At 34.1% G+C, this 18618-nt stretch overlaps 1 protein-coding gene and 1 pseudogene across 1 annotated transcript; both read left to right on the top strand.

The window, feature by feature from the left end:
* Positions 1-5427: 5427 nt before the first annotated feature.
* On the top strand, positions 5428-12174 carry LOC147548613 (uncharacterized). Its single transcript, XM_086668088.1, has 6 exons — positions 5428-5535; positions 5712-5735; positions 5930-6014; positions 11235-11492; positions 11552-11755; positions 11984-12174. The coding sequence occupies exons 1-6, from the start codon at positions 5428-5430 to the stop codon at positions 12172-12174; spliced, it is 870 nt and encodes a 289-aa protein (XP_086524214.1).
* Positions 12175-13508: 1334 nt separating this feature from the next.
* Positions 13509-14430, top strand: LOC147548612 (uncharacterized; annotated as a pseudogene).
* Positions 14431-18618: the final 4188 nt, after the last annotated feature.

Genomic DNA, 18618 nt, shown 5'->3' with positions numbered 1-18618 from the left:
CTTTCTCTAGATCTTGTTCACCAGATCTAAAGAGAGAGAAGAGAGATTTTTTAGAGAGAAAGATGAGAGAGGAAAAAAAGTACTAATTAATTTTTTTGGGTTATTTCCCTAATAGCCACAACTTTGTGACTGGTTTCCTGCCTAGCCCCCTACTTTGTCAAAACTACTCAGATGACCCCCTTTTTAGATTCTGGTATAAAACCGTTAATTAGTCATCACATCTCTCTCATCCAACTCATCGCCTCTCTCTGCCACCTCATCTTCTCGCTACCTCATCATCTTCACCGGCGAAGGTGCCCTGCCGACCAGTTTCCGACCAGCGACCTTCAAACATTAAAAAAATGTATTTTTTTAAACTCTCCTCTCTTTTTTACTCACTAAAAAAAATTTCCTCTTTTTATTAAAAACCTACCCCACTCTCTCTCTAAATCTGGTGAACCAGATCTGTTCTGGTTCATCAGATCTGGAGAGAGGGGTGAGTTTTAAAAAAAAAATTATGTTTGAAGGTCGTCAGCCGAAAACTTGGTTGGTCGGCGACCTTCGCTGGTGAAGATGATGAGGTGGCGAGAAGATGAGGTGGCAGAGAGAGGCGATGAGATGGATGAGAGATATGTGATGACTAGTTAACGGTGTTATAATGGAATCTGAAAAAGGAGGTCATCTGGGTATTTTTAATAAAGTAGGAGGCCAGACAGGAAACCGGTCACAAAGTTGGGGGCAATTAGGGGAATAACCCTTTCTTTTTTTTTATGTTTGAAGGTCGGCGACCTTCGCCTTTGAAGACGATGAGGTGGCAAGTAGGTTAGGTGGCAGAGAGAGGTGATGAGATGGAGGAGAGAGAAATGATGATTAGTTAACGGTGTTATAACAGAGTCTGAAAAAGGGGACCATCTGGGTATTTTTGATAAAGTAGGGGGCTAGGCAGGAAACCAGTCACAAAGTTGGGGGCTATTTGAGAAATAACCTTTTTTTTTTAGAATTCGACTACGATTTGCGTGCTTAGTCCTTACAAGGCATTGTTACATCATGAAGATAACCGAGCTAAAACATTGGTTGTATAAAATGTTTAACTACAAAAATACTAAGATCAAAAGAAAAATACAAACTGATTCAAACTACTAGAAACTAAAATGTAAAAGAACAACGCAACATAACATAACATAACATAACATAACGCCAACAACCCATTGTTGGAGTGGTAAGAGGTATAATCTTCAACCTTAGAGGTCAAGGGTTCGAGGCACGCTGAATAATTCAAAAAAAAACAACATAACATAACATAAAAAAACGAATTTTTGGGTTTATAGTCCAAAAAACGGGTCCTAATAAGACATTTAGTCCTCTCTAATCCTATAAAGGGTTTCAAAACCAAAAAAATAATATAAATGGATATCTAGTCCATTTGGTGTCATCTAGAGAAAAAACACAAATCCCTATAATACCAAATAAATCATAATTCCTAATCTAACCTTCCTCATATATTATAACTGATTTATCTTCAAAATCCATAAAGATCTTCTATTTTTTATCTCCCACATTCTCTCTCCAATCACGTTTTTAAACAAAGAAATATATATTATAACTGATTTATCTTCAAAATCCATAAAGATCTTCTTCCATTTTTATCTCCCACATTCCCTCTCCAAAACGTGATTCATTATTTTCAGTAACCGAAATCTCTTTATTCTCTCTCTCTAAATCCGATTCACATAACAAAACCTCCATTAAACTCAGAAATCTTGTTTCATCTTCATTAGATTGTTTTTCAAACATTCGTCTTCTAATCCAATACACAAGCTCAGAACTCCATTTCCATTTATGTCTCTTCATATCAAGTTAATCAGGTAAAACATAAATCAATATAAGTTTTTGTGATTCTATTTCAGTTTATAGTAGTTGATTCTCTCCCTCTCCACATCTTAATCTACTAAAAATCGTCCATTAAAACAAAGAAATTGTTTCATATTCATTAGAGTTTTTCAAAATCAGTTTCTTAATTGTTAATCAGGTAAACAAAATTCTTCTTTAATGATTCTGTTTCAAATCGAGTATGTTATTATTGTATTTCTCTCTCTAAAAGTTTCTTTAATGATTTCGATATTGATGAGATAATCCTTCATTACTAATTCCTAAAAATTGAGTATACTTATTGTTGCAATCAATCATCATATCAGATATCTTTAGATATGTAGTTTAAACCTAATGATATTCGTACTTTTTCTTCAGATTTGGTTTTCAATCCGTACGGATTTATGAAACGTGGTTTTTTTCGTACGGTTCCTCATAACAGAATTAACAGTACACGTATTTTATCATAAATTACCATAATTTATAGTAAATTATGCAAACATCTCCCGTACAATGTTTTTCAAAATGAGAACATGATATATGTATTTTCTGACAAATTATATATACTTTATCACGAATATCATGAATATTATATGGAACATTAATTATGCTTTAATCTCAAAAACAGTACTCGTTTCATTATTAGAACAACTTCGCTTATATATGTAAATCCCGTGTACTTTGAAATAAATTACATATAATTTACGTAAATGTTCATGTAATTTATTGTAAATAATATACTTTTTTTATATAATTTATATGTATTAATATCTCTCCATTTGTTATCACAGATGGAGTTCCAGGCAGAATCATCAAATCAAAATAAGCAAATCAAACTTGAAATACCCTTGTTCTTGTTACTTGACTTTTTGATTGGCTCCTCGAAATATTTCATAACAAATGCACACTTGAATGGATCTTGATCATGATTCCTTGGAAAAGCCTCATATTCGGCCCCCTCCATTAGCATTCCAAGCAATAGGGCAACATGGATGGGCACCATTACTGAACCAGAGAAGATTTTGTACGTTTTTTTTTGTAACAGAATGTAAACGATGTGTTATGTAAAAGAAATTATGTGTGTAATGTAAAAGAAATTATGTGTAATTTACTGAACAAGACCCAAATACATTTGATAAATTACGTTGTATCCTTGACAAATGATGGTTTATTCGTCATAAATAATACATAATTTACTTATTTCATAATTTGTATTCGATGAGTATTTATGTATGAGTAAAAACGAAAACAAATGCTGCTTTAATGTTCCCAGAAAAATATACTATTTCCAAAACTAAAAGTTAAGTGAGAGAAAGTGACATATGTATATTAACCCCCAAATCACGCTAAATTGATCCTAGATTATATACTATTTCCAAATCTGAAAGTTAAGTGAGAGAAAATTGTTTCGAATCGAAAAAAAATTTACATAGTAAGATAGAGAAAATTGATTTGGTTTCCAAATCTGTAAAGAAGAGAGAGAAAATTGATTTGGAAATATCCGTGGTGATGACGTTTTGGCTTTGGTTAGGATTTTAGTTTCTGATTGATTCGGATAATAGGAAAGAGAAAATTTGATTTCCAAATCTGTTTAGAGGAGAGAGAAATTATGATTTGTTTTATATACATTTGTTTCTAATAAATCTCCATATTTTTGGCTAATAAATCTCCATATTAAATCTGTAAAGAAGAGAGAGAAAATTGATTTGCAAAAGTTTGGATTTTGTTTCTAAACAGATTATAGAAGAGAGAGAAAATTTCGTGAGAATCTATCCGTTTTTTCCTAAATTTATCCTAAAATCAAGGTACATTAAACCGTTTGAAATTTTTGTCCGGCCCCACATATTAAAATCCCGCGAAAAACGACTGGGACATGAAAGGAATTATGTAATATATATTAAGGGTTTTTAGTCCCAAGAGCAAAAGGACTAAAAATCCATTTTTTGGGAAGATTGGACCCTAAATCCTTTTTGAACATTATTTTGGGCTATATACCCACGGACCCTAAAAAAACTGTTAAATTTTTGTTTGAGAAGCTTAATGAGACGAACTACTGTATAAAGTTATATCAAATTATGTTCTTGCAGAATAACAAAAAGATTACCAAAAAAAAAATTACACATTTCCGAATTTACGGTTTCTTTTACTCTGTTGGGTATAGAAAGTTAAGATTTGGTAAAAGAATGTCGTGAACTGCGGATTGGCCGATTGTCTTACTTTTTCTTAGAATGTTGACGTCATAACGAGGCGAAACTCTTCCATGCCACATAATTATGTTGACTTTTAATACTCAATCCAGATAGGAGTATTAAAAACTCTTCCTTAGATTTTGGATTACGAAATACGTTTTTGACGCGACGTTAGTAAATAAATCATAGAAAGATTTGGGTTCTGTATCTATTAAGTGATTTTCATTTATTAGTGTAGGCCGACAATTTAGGAGTTATTTTTCTAATTCATAAGTGAAAATCACTTTTAAATGGGGATGATGTGCAAAAAAGAATAAGCATCAAATTGGAGTTACTTTTTTACACTTACTCTGTAAGTAAATTTATAATAGTCTTTCGCCTGATATAACAATGATTTTTTTTGTTGAAAGACCTAATATTTTTTTTAAGACAAACATAACATCTATTGATTAGCAAAGTTAGTTACATTGATGTCATGATGAGATAGAGAGCAGTTAGGAATACAAGTAGATAAGTCTACACCATGTTTCCTAGAGTTTATAACCAGAGAGTGAGCCAAGCTATTAAACTTCCTGTTTACATACAAAAAAGAGATACTATCAAAAGACAGGGCATGAAGTTTTATATCCTTGAGCAGATACTTTGTTGTCTAGTGGATGGAGTTAGGGGAGTTATTCAAAGAGTTGCATAGGTTAAGAGAGCCCCCTTCCAAAAAAAGTCTTTTGATACCATGATTTTTTGCACAAGAAATGCCCAGCAAAGCAGCTTTCCCTTCGACTTCATGTACTGAGCTGGAGCTGGTGAGGAGTGTTTGTCTTGCAATTTGTTTTCCTGCTGAATCATGCACAACAATAGCCAAACAGGAAAGCAGGGAGCTTTTAACAAAAGACACATCATAGTTAATCTTGTGGAATCCAGGGGATGGTGGAATCCATTGATGAGTTGTTGGGGTTGTGCCAGTAGATATAGTTCTTATTAGGGTGTGTTGAGAGATGAGATGACTTCTGGTTGATGACATAACAAAGTGTATGTTCACCTGTTCCCCTTTGAAAATAAGCTCACATCTACTTTTCCATAAGTGCCAAAGAGCAGTGGAGATAATTTCTATTTTCCTAAAAGATCCAGCATGGTCAAATCTGTCATCTACATGATACCAGAAGTGTATCCATTCATGAAATGTTGTAAAAATTGGCTTTGTGGTTTCGAATGTATGAACTTCTCTCAGTAGCAGTTTTGTAAGTGGGCAGTTATGAAGGAAATGCATTTGTGTTTCTTCCTCTTTTGAGCAGAGATGACAGATAGGAGGGAAGTTTCAGATTCTCCTTGATATGGTGGAATTAAGTGGCAGTATATCATGAGCTAACTTCCACAGAAACAAGAGTATGCGAGGATGAAGTCTGAGGCTCCAAAGGTGATTCCAGTCCTGAAGAGGAATTGCAGTGGATGCAGGGGATGTATTGGTGGAATGGATAAGATGCTTATAGTAAGAGGACACTGTGTAAGTTCCTGAATTGGAGAGGGTCCATTTTTGAGAGTCTGCTTGAGAGGTCAGAGGAATAGTTTGAATTTTCCTTTGGGTTTCAGGGACGAAGAGGAGGGATAAGATTTGCTGATTCCAAACATGTTGTGGGGTTATAAGTTGTGAGACTAAAGTGAAACCATGGTTATTTTCAGGTTCCTCTAAAGCAGGAGAACCTGGTATCCATGATTGAGTCCAGATATTTACATTTGACCCAGAACCTATATCCCATTCTATGAATCTATCAATGTGTTCTTGATTTTTCAGTAATTGTTTCCAAAACCAGGAAGTGTTGATTGTAACATGTGGAGATGATGAAGATTGGTTATTGTACTTGGCTCTAATGAGTTGAACCCATGGCAAATCATGTTAGGTTCTGTATAACCAGTTGAGTTTACTTCTGAGAGCTGTATTATCAACCAATATATTTCTAAAGCCCAAACCACCTAGAGACATAGGTATACAAATAGAATCCCCACCAGAAATCTCTCTGAAGAGATGTAATGGTTTTCTTTATATTGCAAGGAAGATCATAGATGGCCAAGAAATCACCTTCATCACTCCTCCCCTTCATCACTCCTTTCTTGTGGCTTTAACAAAGACTCCTCCCCTTCATCACTCCTTTATATAAGTCCTTCCCTGAACTCTTACCCTCTCTCTTCCTTTAGTAACCAAGAAATCACCTTAACTTTACATCCTAATTTGATCATTTTCTCCGTTACAAATCCCATTTTTAGTGATGCATATTTTCGAAACAAAATAATCATAAATTTTAATTCTTTCTCAACTAAATTCATCCACTTAATGAATTAGTATGAAATGCTAACAACATTTAAAGTAATGAGCCAACAACTCTTGATTGGAGCAGGGTCGTGTTTGAGGGGGCGGGCAGGAAGTCTGCCCTCGCCCCCACCTCCAAGGTGTGGTTTTCTATAATATAAATGAAGGTAACCAATAAAACAAGTTAGATAGAATAGTTCAGTGGATAAGGAATGACAATACCATGCTAGTGATCCGAGTTCGACACGCATACTCTTCATATTTGATTCCGTTTTTACTTTTAATTATTTTCATTGTACTAAGGGTCTAAATTTTAAGTTTGCGCGGAGCCTTTAAAATCTTAGCCACGGTTCTGAATTGGAGCAGTAGGGGGTATAGGTGTTGGTTGTGACGGTGACGGTGGAAGTATGATGGTGGTAGCGATGGTGGTGGTGGCGGAGTTATGATGGTGGTGATGGTGGAGGTATGGGATGGTAGTGGTGGATGTATGGGGATGGTGTGGGTGGAGGTACGACAGTGGTAGAGGTATGGTGGTGGTGGTGGTGGTAGTGATGGAGGTACGTTGGAGGTATGGGATAGTGGTGGTGGATGTATAATGGTGATGGTGTAGGTACGGTGGTGGTGAAGGTATTGTAGTGGTGGTGGTGGTTGAGATACAAATGGTGGTGGTGGTGGAAGTATGGTGGTGGTGTATGTATGGTGGTGGTGAAAGTATGGTACTGGTGGTGCTTGAGATACAAATGGTGGTGGTGGTGGAGGTATGGTAGTGGTGGAGGTGCGGTGGTGGTGTATAGTGGTGGTTGGTGGTTGGTGGTGGTGGTACAACGGTGTGCTGAAAGTTTAGTTATGGAGGTGGACCAGAAATAAACAAAGAAAATTTTTTGGTAAAGTAAAATTCGTGCATATGTTGAAGAAAAGGTACTTGACTTTAAAGTCAAAATTTAAAAACATAAACCTTTAAAAGAAAGTCAAATTTTAACTTAAGTGAAGTCGGAAATTTTCACGTTACCGTACTAACTTCTTTACTTTTCTATTTAAATAAGCAAAAAAGTAACTTATTTTAGTTTTGTACGTCAAATGACATCTTAGTCTTCCACCTTCTAGATCGTAGATTCTAGACAGGCTAACAATACAAAAAAAACATTTAAAATACTCAAAATAGGTAATTGTTGTTTCAAATTTTCAATAGCACTAAAAAATAATTTAAAAACAAACTTCACGCACTTATAACTGATAGAAAACAAACATGGTTGCAATTACAAGGTCACTTCTTAAGTGGTAGTAGTTACCTGACTTCAAAAAAAATTCAATGGAGTTGTCATGCAATGCAAATTCAATGGAAGATCCCATTTAGACACTCAAAAAAATTTATAACCTTAACAATGAGAGAAAACATCTTCTGTTCTTCTTTGAGGTCTACATCATCTCCCTCCCAATAGATAAGAATCTTACAAAAACAGATACGTTACTTTCTTTTTATGAGAACAGATACCATGTCAATACTTCCATGCAAATGGACAAGCTTTAGAGTTAAGGGTGCCACCGCATTAAAGAAATTGAAATGATATGAAAACAAGGTTTGACCACTTACATATGAATAGGTAATTTCCAAATTTGAGTGTTGTCATGATCGTACGGTTCTTTCTGGTACATGAATTTAAGAGGATTAATTTCGTTGAATTCACTTGGTCTTAATACAGTTATATTTAATGATAAGGTTGGTTCTGATAAAGTTATAGAAGGATCAATTGAAAATACGGCTTTTTTTGGTAAAAGCGAAGGGGAAATTTTATAGGTGAATTTTATAGGTAATGCCTTTTAAAGACAATGTATTTTTTAAGTTTTCTGAGTTAATTTATTATGACCAAATTTAATTAGAGGTGATGCAAGCTTTGAAGGTTAAATTCTTCTTCATCTGCTTTATTCTTTCTCTTTCCTTCATCTTCTTATTTTATTTTTCTTTCTTCTTCTCCTTTCTCTTCTTCCCTCTCATCTCTCTCTTCTCTTTCTATTGTCAGTGAAGGGGAGAACCCCCTTCACAGACAATCTAATTGGAGAATTATAGAATCCAAAATGTGATGAACTTCTAGTTCTAGGGTTATAGAGGTTAATGAATTTGACCAATACTAGGCCTAGATTGTTAGTTGTTGGGTGATTTAGAAGCGAGAACCAAGGTGATCTATGGCTTTACCAATTTCACGAATCCAAAATCCAACTGTGTAAATCTTTTTACCCAATGTTCCCATTTTTATTCTTGAGAAAGAATTTGGTTGCTTCCTTACCCCTTTCTTTTACCTCTTCTTTATTTTTTGTTAGGTTCAATGGGTTGCTGGATTTAGTTTCAATTCAAGGTGGGTAGACAGGGAGATGAACAGAAGTGAAAGCTATAAAAAAAATAAGGAAATGAGGTTTTGACTATCTATATAATAAGGGAGGAGGGTATCTTTTCCCCTCCTCCCAACGGTTCAGATTTGCTCTCAAAGGTTTATCTCCTACGGTTGAGATTTAATCTCTCACTAATTGATGGTTTGGATTTGGGATGCAACCCAATCAAGGGTTTAGATTAAGAGGGAAAGAAAAAATAGCATCTCTTGAAAGATGCTGTTTTTTTAAAAAAAAAAAAAAAAAAATCCATTTCCTTCAAAGAGCCATTCCCTCTGACACTTCCCGCCCAAAACTATACTCGCACTCTAGCTGTCTTCCCCGTTCTCATCTCTCCCAAATACACTTCCTGCCAAAAGACACAGCAGGTATCTCTCTCTCTCTAACAGTATTTATGTAGGATTTTGATTAGGTTACTAGGGTTTTGATTAGGTTACTAGGTTTTTACAAGAACTTTGGGTCTGTTAGGGTTTTTATTTTGTTATTGTTTACAAATTGTTTTATTTTGTTACCGTTTTGATTTTGTTATTGTTTTGTTACTAGGGTTTTGATTAGGTTTCTAAGATTTTGATTAGGTTATTGTTTGGTTCTTTCTCTATCTCTCTAACAATATTTATCAAGAGTTTTTATTAGGTTACTAGGGTTTTACAAGAACTTTGGGTCTGTTAGGGTTTTTATTTTGTTATTGTTTGGTTATTGTTTACAAATTGTTTGATTTTGTTATTGTTTGATGTCAACAATTAGGTTTTGATTTTGTTATTTTTTTGTTACAAATTACTTGATTTTGTTATTGTTAGGTTTTAGTTCTTACCTAGCTTCTTTAGTAGTTAGGTTTTCGATGACAAAGAAGTTCTTACCTAGCTTCTTTACGGGCATATTGAATTGTTGACAAAGAGATTTCACCTTATTTTTTGAGATTGAATGTGATTTAACCCAATAGCGATACTGTGGTCATGGTTCAGACTTAGTGTTAGTGACGAGGTTTGTGTCGAACGTAAATGCTCGATCACATAGTTTATGCATAAAAAAACCTTAATCGACTACGATAGATTCCAATTAATATTTAGTTTTTTCAGATTCTAATAAATGTTTAGTTGTTTCATATGATTTATAACATCTTTTTTTATTCTCTTTCCCTCTCTCTCTCTCTCTCTCTCTCTCTCTCTCTCTCTCTCTCGCTCTTCGATTTGCACCATTGGTGTTATAATGGTAAGCTTTGCTACTTATGAGTCTCACAAATCAGCTATACTAATGCTAATCCATTTAATTTCTTCAGGTTCCCAAGGTTGCTTCCACCAGTATTAGTTGTTGAATCCATTGCTTGCACTATTGTTGTTATAATGGTAAGCTTTGCTACTTATTTTCTTTTGGTTCTCAATCAGGGTGAAATCATAGATTTTGGTTGTCATTTAGTTGTTTCATATGATTCTCTCTCTCTCTCTCTCTCTCTCTCTCTCTCTTTGTTGTTCGATTTGCACCATTGTTATTATAATGGTAAGTTTTGCTACTTATGAGTCTCACTACCATACTTATGTGAATTGGCTTAGACTATAACGTAGGAAAATGATGCTGGATGCCAGTAGGAAAGGTGTTTCGGTATTGCCCGTTTATTCATTTTTGCCAGTTGGAAAGGTGTTTTAACCCAATAGAGATACGGTGGTCATGGTTGTAAAAATGGCATCGTTGACTAATAACGATACTGTGGTCATTGTTCAGTCTCAGTGTTAGTGACGAGGTTTGTATCGAATGTAAATGCTCGATGATATAGTTTATGCATAACAAAATTTATTCGACTAAAATATATTTCAATTAATATTTAGTTGCTTCAGATTCTAATTAATATATTTAGTTGTTACATATGATTTACCAAATCTCTTTTTTTTCTCTTTCTCTCTCTCTATAAGCTTTGCTACTTATGAGTCTCACAAATCAGTTATGCTAATGGCCCTTCCATTTCTTCAGGTTATCAAGGTTGCTTCCACGAGTATTAGTTGCTGAATCCATTGCTTGATTTCCTGTCATCAGTTATCCTTTTCACTGCAGGTTATTTGATTGCAAACTAATTTCTAAGGACTGAATTTAATTTTGTATATTGTTAGGACTTGATTTCCTACTATTAAGACCTATGTTTTGAACCACACTTTTGTAATATTTAAAGACCTTACTTCTTATAACAACAACACCACTATTGCTACAACTAATATGATGTCAACGTATAAATGTAGATCTTTAAACATGAATGACAACCAAAGGAAGAGAAAGTATTATGGCCTTTTTATGGACTCCTCATCTCTAAACCTCTCACTATATGGTACAATATATGTTTTAGTATAATTCATTTTCACAATTTTGTTTATTGGTACTAACAAATAATATTTCTTTTTAAATAGGTTGACTCTCACTTGGATAAATTGGTAATTGAGGCTTATAATAGTTTTAATGAATCAATTTTTACAATCTTTAGTTATAATGAAAATTTTGTGCAGATTCGCTTGTTAGTTAAAAACGGAGTGCAGGACTTTACAAGGGTCTCACTGATATTGACGAATCTGGATTAGAACCACATCAAGTTGGTCAACGTTTTATATTGCCTTCTTCATTTACTGGTAGTCCAAGAATGATGTTTGAACTTTATCAAGATTCATTAGCCATCACACGTTATAACAAGCATCCTGATTTGTTCATCACAATGACTGCGAATCCTCATTGGCCAGAAATCACGTCAGCGTTGATGCCTAATCAAACTTCCCTTGATAGGCCTGATTTAGTTGCACGTGTGTTCGAGTTAAAAAAAAACATTTGATGAAGTTGATTGAAAAACATGAAATATTAGGTCAAACAGTTGGCTACGTTTTTACCATTGATGTCCAAAAACGTGGGTTGGCTCATATGCATGCACTGGTTTTCTTTCAACAATCTGACAAGGTACGTACTGTTGATCAAATTGATAGGTTGGTTTCAGCTGAATTTCCATATCCTAAAGAAGATCCTTTACTTTTTGAAACTGTAAAGAGTTGTATGGTGCATGGGCCATGTGGTACTCGGGACAAACATGTTGTTTGCATGGAAGACGGAAGATGTACCAAAAGATTTCCACGAGTGTTTACGGAGTCGACAACAGTAGACGTGGATGGTTATCCAGTCTATCGTCGTCGCGACACCGCTAAAGTGTATACTCTGAAAGGGCATCCTGTCGATAATAGAGATATTGTACCTTAAAATCCTTACCTTTCGAAGTTGTTCAACTGTCATATTAACATTGAAGTGTGTGCGGGTTTGCGTTGCGTAAAATATATCCATAAGTACATCTTGAAAGGATATGATCGTGCTACTTTTGTGTTGGGAAGACTAGATGAGATTCAACAATATCTGGATGCACGATACATCGGACCACCAGAAGCAGCTTGGCGCATATTTGGTCACACTTTACATGAGGAGAACCCAACAGTTGTGTGATTGCCAGTTCATTTACCAGGTATGCACCTTGTTCTTTTTAACCCTGATGATTCGAGGGAAACAATTTTAACAAGAGCAGAAAAACACACGTCAACTTTATTAGCCTTCTTTAAATGTTGTGTTTTAACTGAAGATGTACGTGCATTCACTTATCAAGAATTTCGAGAACACTTTGTCTGGAATAAACAACAACATTTGTGGACTTTTAGAAAAAAAGGATTTGCAATCGGTAGAATGTATTTTGCGAGTCCAAATTGTGGTGAAAGGTTTTATTTGAGATTATTATTGACTATTGTAAGAGGTAGTCAATCATTTGAATGTTTGCGTACAGTAAATGGTGTATTGTGTGAAAGATTTAAATTAGCATGTGTTGCTCGAGGCCTTTTAAAAGATAATGGTGAGTGGGTACAGTGTTTAGAGGAAGCTATAAAAATGAAAACTGGACATCAATTAAGAAAATTGTTCGTTGTTATTCTCTTGCATTCTTTCCCTTCAAATCAGATCATATGTAGAATCAGCTTTTACTTAATATTTGTGATGACCTAGCGCACAAGTTGCGTACAACATTTGGAATCACAATACCGTCTGAGAATCAAGTCACGGACTATGGTTTATATCTTATTAATAAACTACTTCAACAGTCTGGCAAAGATTTAACTCATTTCAAACCTATGCCTCTTTCAACTGAAAATTAGAATGATCAACCTGGGAATAGATTATTACTAGAGCATAGAACGATTCAACATGAATGTCAGACAGTACATATACAAGTTAACGTCGATCGTTTAAATGATGAACAATCTGTTGCTTATAAGACGATTTTGAATTCGGTCATCAACAATAAGGGAACCGTATTTTTTTTAAGTGGAGGTGCTGGCACTGTAAAAACATTTTTATACAACACAATTGCAACCAAATGTTGTAGTATAGGCCATATTGTTATAACTGTTGCTTCATCTGGAATTGCTTCGTTGTTATTAGTGGGAGGTCGAACTGAACATTCAACATTTTGTATTCCATTAGATATTTTAGATAATTCGATATGTGGGTTCCATAAGCAGTCAATCCATGCTGAATTATTTAGGGAAACTAAGCTAATTATATGGGATGAAGTACCTATGCAGCATAGATTTTGTGTGGAGGTAGTTGATCGAACACTTCAGGATATTTGTGGTAACAAAAATTCATTTGGTGGTATTACTGTTGTTCTAGGCAGTGACTTTAGGCAAATCTTGCTCGTAATACCAAAAGGAGTTCGTGAACAAATAGTCGGCGCTTCGCTAAAACGTTCACCACTTTGGTTGATTATTGTTGTCTTGACATTGAGTCTTAACATGAGGTTAGTTGATACAGAGCCAGGAAATGCTGATTTTGCAAAATTCTTGATTGAGGTATTTCTTATTTCTTCCAACAAACAATTCACTATTTTAATTCTAATAAATTATGTGTCATTACAAACCTTCAAATAGTTGAGATAGTTATATTTTTTTAGATTGGAACAAACCCGCGTGAAATTGTTCAACTACCACTTATTCACAGGTGTAAGAATCTACCTGAGTTATTGTGTTCAACCTATCCTGGAGTAAATATATTAGGTACATTATCTCCAAAGTACTTGACAGAGAGAGCTATTTTATCTCCTCGTAATGAGGATGTAGACATTATTAATTTGGACGCATTAAACTATTTCCAGGAGAGTCTATAGTCTATTTAGCCGCTAATAAATTAGTTGAAGAGGGGGGAGACAATAGGTTTGGAGGTAGTAATTATCCCAATGAGTATTTAAACTCTCTCGATCCTACGGGATTACCTCCTTTCATGCTACAACTAAAAGTTGGTTGTCCAATAATGTTATTAAGAAATCTTGCTCCAAAAGATGGTCTTTGCAACGGAATTAGGTTGATTGTGGTTCGATGTGGTCCACGTATAATTGAAGCTCAAATTAGTGCCGGAGATAAATCTGGAGATTTAGTTTTCTTGCCTCGAATATCTCTTACAACATCTTCCGTAGACGTTCCTGTTCGGATGACAAGAAGACAATTTCCAATTCGATTGGCTTATGCGATGACAATTAACAAATCTCAAGGACAATCTGTTAAGTTTGTTGGAGTTGATTTGCGGACTCCAGTTTTTAGCCATGGCCAACTATACGTAGCATTGTCTAGATGCACTTCTTCAAATAGATTACATGTCTTATTACCAGAAACCTCAGAAAATTCAACTACGAACATTGTGTACCCTGAGGTTTTATTGTAGTCATCGGTAATCTTTCATGATATCTTTTTTTATTTCATTGTCCCCAAATTCAATAAGTATTATCTATTTAACTTTTTTTTTATTAATAGAGTTGTGGGATCAACAAGTGAAAGACTTTGAGAGGCGAAACAAAAGATATATATGGGGGGAATGAAAGCATCGAAACATTGTAAGTGTATATTGCTTATCATTGAAAGACCTTAAAATCTATCATTATATCATCCTAACTATTGCAATGATATAACTTTTCAGATTGTGTGCATGCTTCTCATTGGTCGTCACTGGTGCGTGTAGAACAATTACTTTCTTAAGAGTAATCCGAAGAGCTTACATGCCTATTTTGATTGAAAACTACTTTGGCTAAAGTCTTCCAACTCTATGTATTTTGTGGTATTTAAAACATATGCTTCACTGCAATACTTTTTGTATAGAATAGGTGATATCTGCACATGAATGCACATTTCATATAGAAAGTACAATACAATCATACTTTTGTAGAATGGCACAAACTTTGATGATTGTTTTTATAGTTTGAATATTTTTTGTTACCATCAAGAACTATGTATGTGAAGTTTTATTATGTGAAATGAAACTATTTTATTTCGTGATAATGTATTTACACCATTAAGGTTTAGAATACATTGCAGCAGACACTTAATGCGCATCAAGCACAGTTGAAACAAACATGTTAGTGTCAGGTTATTCCTAACTTTATATAGATGTCACTTTCATTTTTTGTGATATTTAGCTATCATAACCTTTGTATTCGTTCATGCTTCTTCGTGTTCCCGATCACACTGAAGGAATATTTTTAAGAGTTCAGTACTTTTCTTAGTATAAAATTTGGTAACTTTACTAACTAAATATGTTATGAATTTATTTTAATGTGTTTATAACTATTCAAATTTGGTATTGCTCAATCGTTCATTTTAATTGGCAAAAATAGTGTACCGTAAAGACGACATCTAATCAGGTTCAGGATTCATTCTTTTATCCAGTATGTACTTTTACAAATGTCATTGATTTCTCTGTCATATTTGAGTGTTTATGTAATTTGACTGCTTCTGTTTACTATGTATTAAGTTTCTATTTTATGTTTATGTGTATTTAGCTCTTTAATGCATTCGAAAAAACTGTGCGTGCCCCACGGGCACGGGTTACACCCTCGTCTATATAATAAGGGAGGAGGGTATCTTTTCCCCTCCTCCCAACGGTTCAGATTTGCTCTCAAAGGTTTATCTTCTATGGTTGAGATTTAATCTCTCACAATTTGATGGTTTGGATTTGGGATGCAACCCAATCAAGGGTTTAGATTAAGAGGGAAAGAAAAAATAGCATCTCTTGAAAGTTGTTGTTTTTTTTAAAAAAAAAAAAAAATCCATTTCCCTCAAAGAGCCATTCCCTCTAACACTTCCCGCCCAAAACTATACTCGCACTCTAGCTGTCTTCCCCGTTCTCATCTCTCCCAAATATGTCTCCCAAACACCCTTCCTGCCAAAAGACACAGCAGGTATCTCTTCCTATCTCTCTCTCTCTCTCTCTCTCTAACAGTATTTATGCAGGATTTTGATTAGGTTACTAGGTTTTTGCAAGAACTTTGGGTTTGTTAAGGTTTTTATTCTGTTATTGTTTACAAATTGTTTTATTTTGTTATTGTTTTGATTTTGTTATTGTTTTGTTACTAGGGTTTTGATTAGGTTTCTAGGGTTTTGATTAGGTTATTGTTTGGTTCTTTCTCTATCTCTCTAACCGTATTTATCAAGAGTTTTTATTAGGTTACTAGGGTTTAACAAGAACTTTGGGTCTGTTAGGGTTTTTATTTTGTTATTGTTTGGTTATTGTATAAAAATTTTTGATTTTGTTATTGTTTGATGTCAACAGTTAGGTTTTGATTTTGTTATTTTTTTGTTACAAATTATTTGATGTTGTTATTGTTAAATTTTAGTTCTTACTAGCTTCTTTAGTAGTTAGGTTTTCGATGACAAAGAAGTTCTTACCTAGCTTGGGCATATTGAATTGTTGACAAAGAGATTTCACCTTATTTTTTGAGATTGAATGTGATTTAACCCAATAGCGATGTTGTGGTCATGGTTCAGACTTAGTGTTAGTGACGAGGTTTTTGTCGAACGTAAATGCTCGATCACATAGTTTATGCATAAAAAAAACCTAATCGACTACAATAGATTCCAATTAATATTTAGTTGTGTCAGATTCTAATAAATATTTAGTTTTTTCATATGATTTATAACATTTTTTTTTATTCTCTTTCCCTCTCTCTCTCTCTCTCTCGCTCGCTCTTCGATTTGCACCATTGGTGTTATAATGGTAAGCTTTGCTACTTATGAGTCTCACAAATCAGCTATGCTAATGCTAATCCATTTAATTTCTTCAGGTTCCCAAGGTTGCTTCCACCAATATTAGTTGTTGAATCCATTGCTTGCACTATTGTTGTTATAATGCTAAGTTTTGCTACTTATTTTCTTTTGGTTCTCAATTAGGGTAAAATCATAGATTTTGGTTGTCATTTAGTTGTTTCATATGATTCTCTCTCTCTCTCTCTCTCTCTCTCTCTCTCTCTCTCTCTCTCTCTGTTGTTCGATTTGCACCATTGTTATTATAATGGTAAGTTTTGCTACTTATGAGTCTCACTACCATACTTATGTGAATTGGCTTAGACTATAACGTAGGAAAATGATGCTGGATGCCAGTAGGAAAGGTGTTTCGGCATTGCCCGTTTATTCATTTTTGCCAGTTGGAAAGGTGTTTTAACCCAATAGAGATACGGTGGTCATGGTTGTAAAAATGGCATCGTTGACTAATAACGATACTGTGGTCATTGTTCAGTCTCAGTGTTAGTGACGAGGTTTGTATCGAATGTAAATGCTCGATGATATAGTTTATGCATAACAAAATTTATTCGACTAAAATATATTTCAATTAATATTTAGTTGCTTCAGATTCTAATTAATATATTTAGTTGTTACATATGATTTACCAAATCTCTTTTTTTTCTCTTTCTCTCTCTCTATAAGCTTTGCTACTTATGAGTCTCACAAATCAGTTATGCTAATGACCCTTCCATTTCTTTAGGTTATCAAGGTTGCTTCCACGAGTATTAGTTGTTGAATCCATTGCTTGATTTCCTGTCATCAGTTATCCTTTTCACTGCAGGTTATTTGATTGCAAACTAATTTCTAAGGAGTGAATTTAATTTTTTATATTGTTAGGACTTGATTTCCTACTGTTAAGACCTATGTTTTGAACCACACTTTTGTAATATTTAAAGACCTTACTTCTTATAACAACAACACCACTATTGCTACAACTAATATGATGTCAACGTATAAATTTAGATTTCTAAACATGAATGACAACCAAAGGAAGATAAAGTATTATGGCCTTTTTATGGACTCCTCATCTCTAAACCTCTCACCATATGAGCAGGTACAATATATGTTTTAGTATAATTCATTTTCACAATTTTTTTTATTGGTACTAACAAATAATATTTCTCTTTAAATAGGTTGACTCTTACTTTGATGAATCGGTAATTGAGGCTTATAATAGTTTTAATTAATCAATTTTTACAATCATTAGTTATAATGACAATTTTGTGCAGATTCGACTGTTAGTTAAAAACGGAGTGCAGGTCACCATCCAAAATACGGAGGTTTGAGATCTAAGCAATTTAATATTTATTTATTATTATTTTATGTAGTTCTAAACTATCTATACTTAATATCGACGTTTCATTATGCAAATGTAAATAGCCGAAAAACGTCATAGAAAAGGCGACTTATATCGACAAAGGAAAGTCTACATCGACAACACTTGAGGTACACTTTTAAACATTTAAATTGATTCAGTTGTGAGCACAATATAAATTGTAATTATCATACTGAACGTGAAGGTATCTTCCCCTAAATAGCGAACTATATCCGTCGAGATGATCAACCTTTTAGAGAAAGACTAAAAAAATATTGCACGTCAAGAATCATATGTAAAAGAAAATAACAAAAACATAGACAAAGGAAAGGCTATAGCAATATCATCTGAGGTACACATGAGTTATACGTTTTGCCTATTTACTTTTGTTAATATTTCTTGTTGTCTTTGTCTTCATTGAGAATAATTAGATGCTTCATCTCTACTACTTTAGGTTTCCTTAAATATTGACACAAATGTCAT

The sequence above is a fragment of the Eschscholzia californica genome, unplaced genomic scaffold (assembly GCF_041429995.1).
Source record: "Eschscholzia californica isolate CP2 unplaced genomic scaffold, dmEscCali1.0.p SCAF_3, whole genome shotgun sequence".
Classification (NCBI taxonomy): Eukaryota; Viridiplantae; Streptophyta; class Magnoliopsida; order Ranunculales; family Papaveraceae; genus Eschscholzia; species Eschscholzia californica.
This window is presented reverse-complemented; position numbering and strand designations above follow the sequence as displayed.

Bases quoted from the DNA above. Each gene is read 5' to 3' on its own strand.
- LOC147548613 (XM_086668088.1), top strand. From the start codon at position 5,428: ATGAAGTCTGAGGCTCCAAAGGTGATTCCAGTCCTGAAGAGGAATTGC. The intron at 6,015-11,234 runs GTATACAAATAG...AACGGAGTGCAG, and splicing joins CAAACCACCTAGAGACATAG to GACTTTACAAGGGTCTCACT. The intron at 11,756-11,983 runs GTACTCGGGACA...TTAACATTGAAG, and splicing joins TATGGTGCATGGGCCATGTG to TGTGTGCGGGTTTGCGTTGC.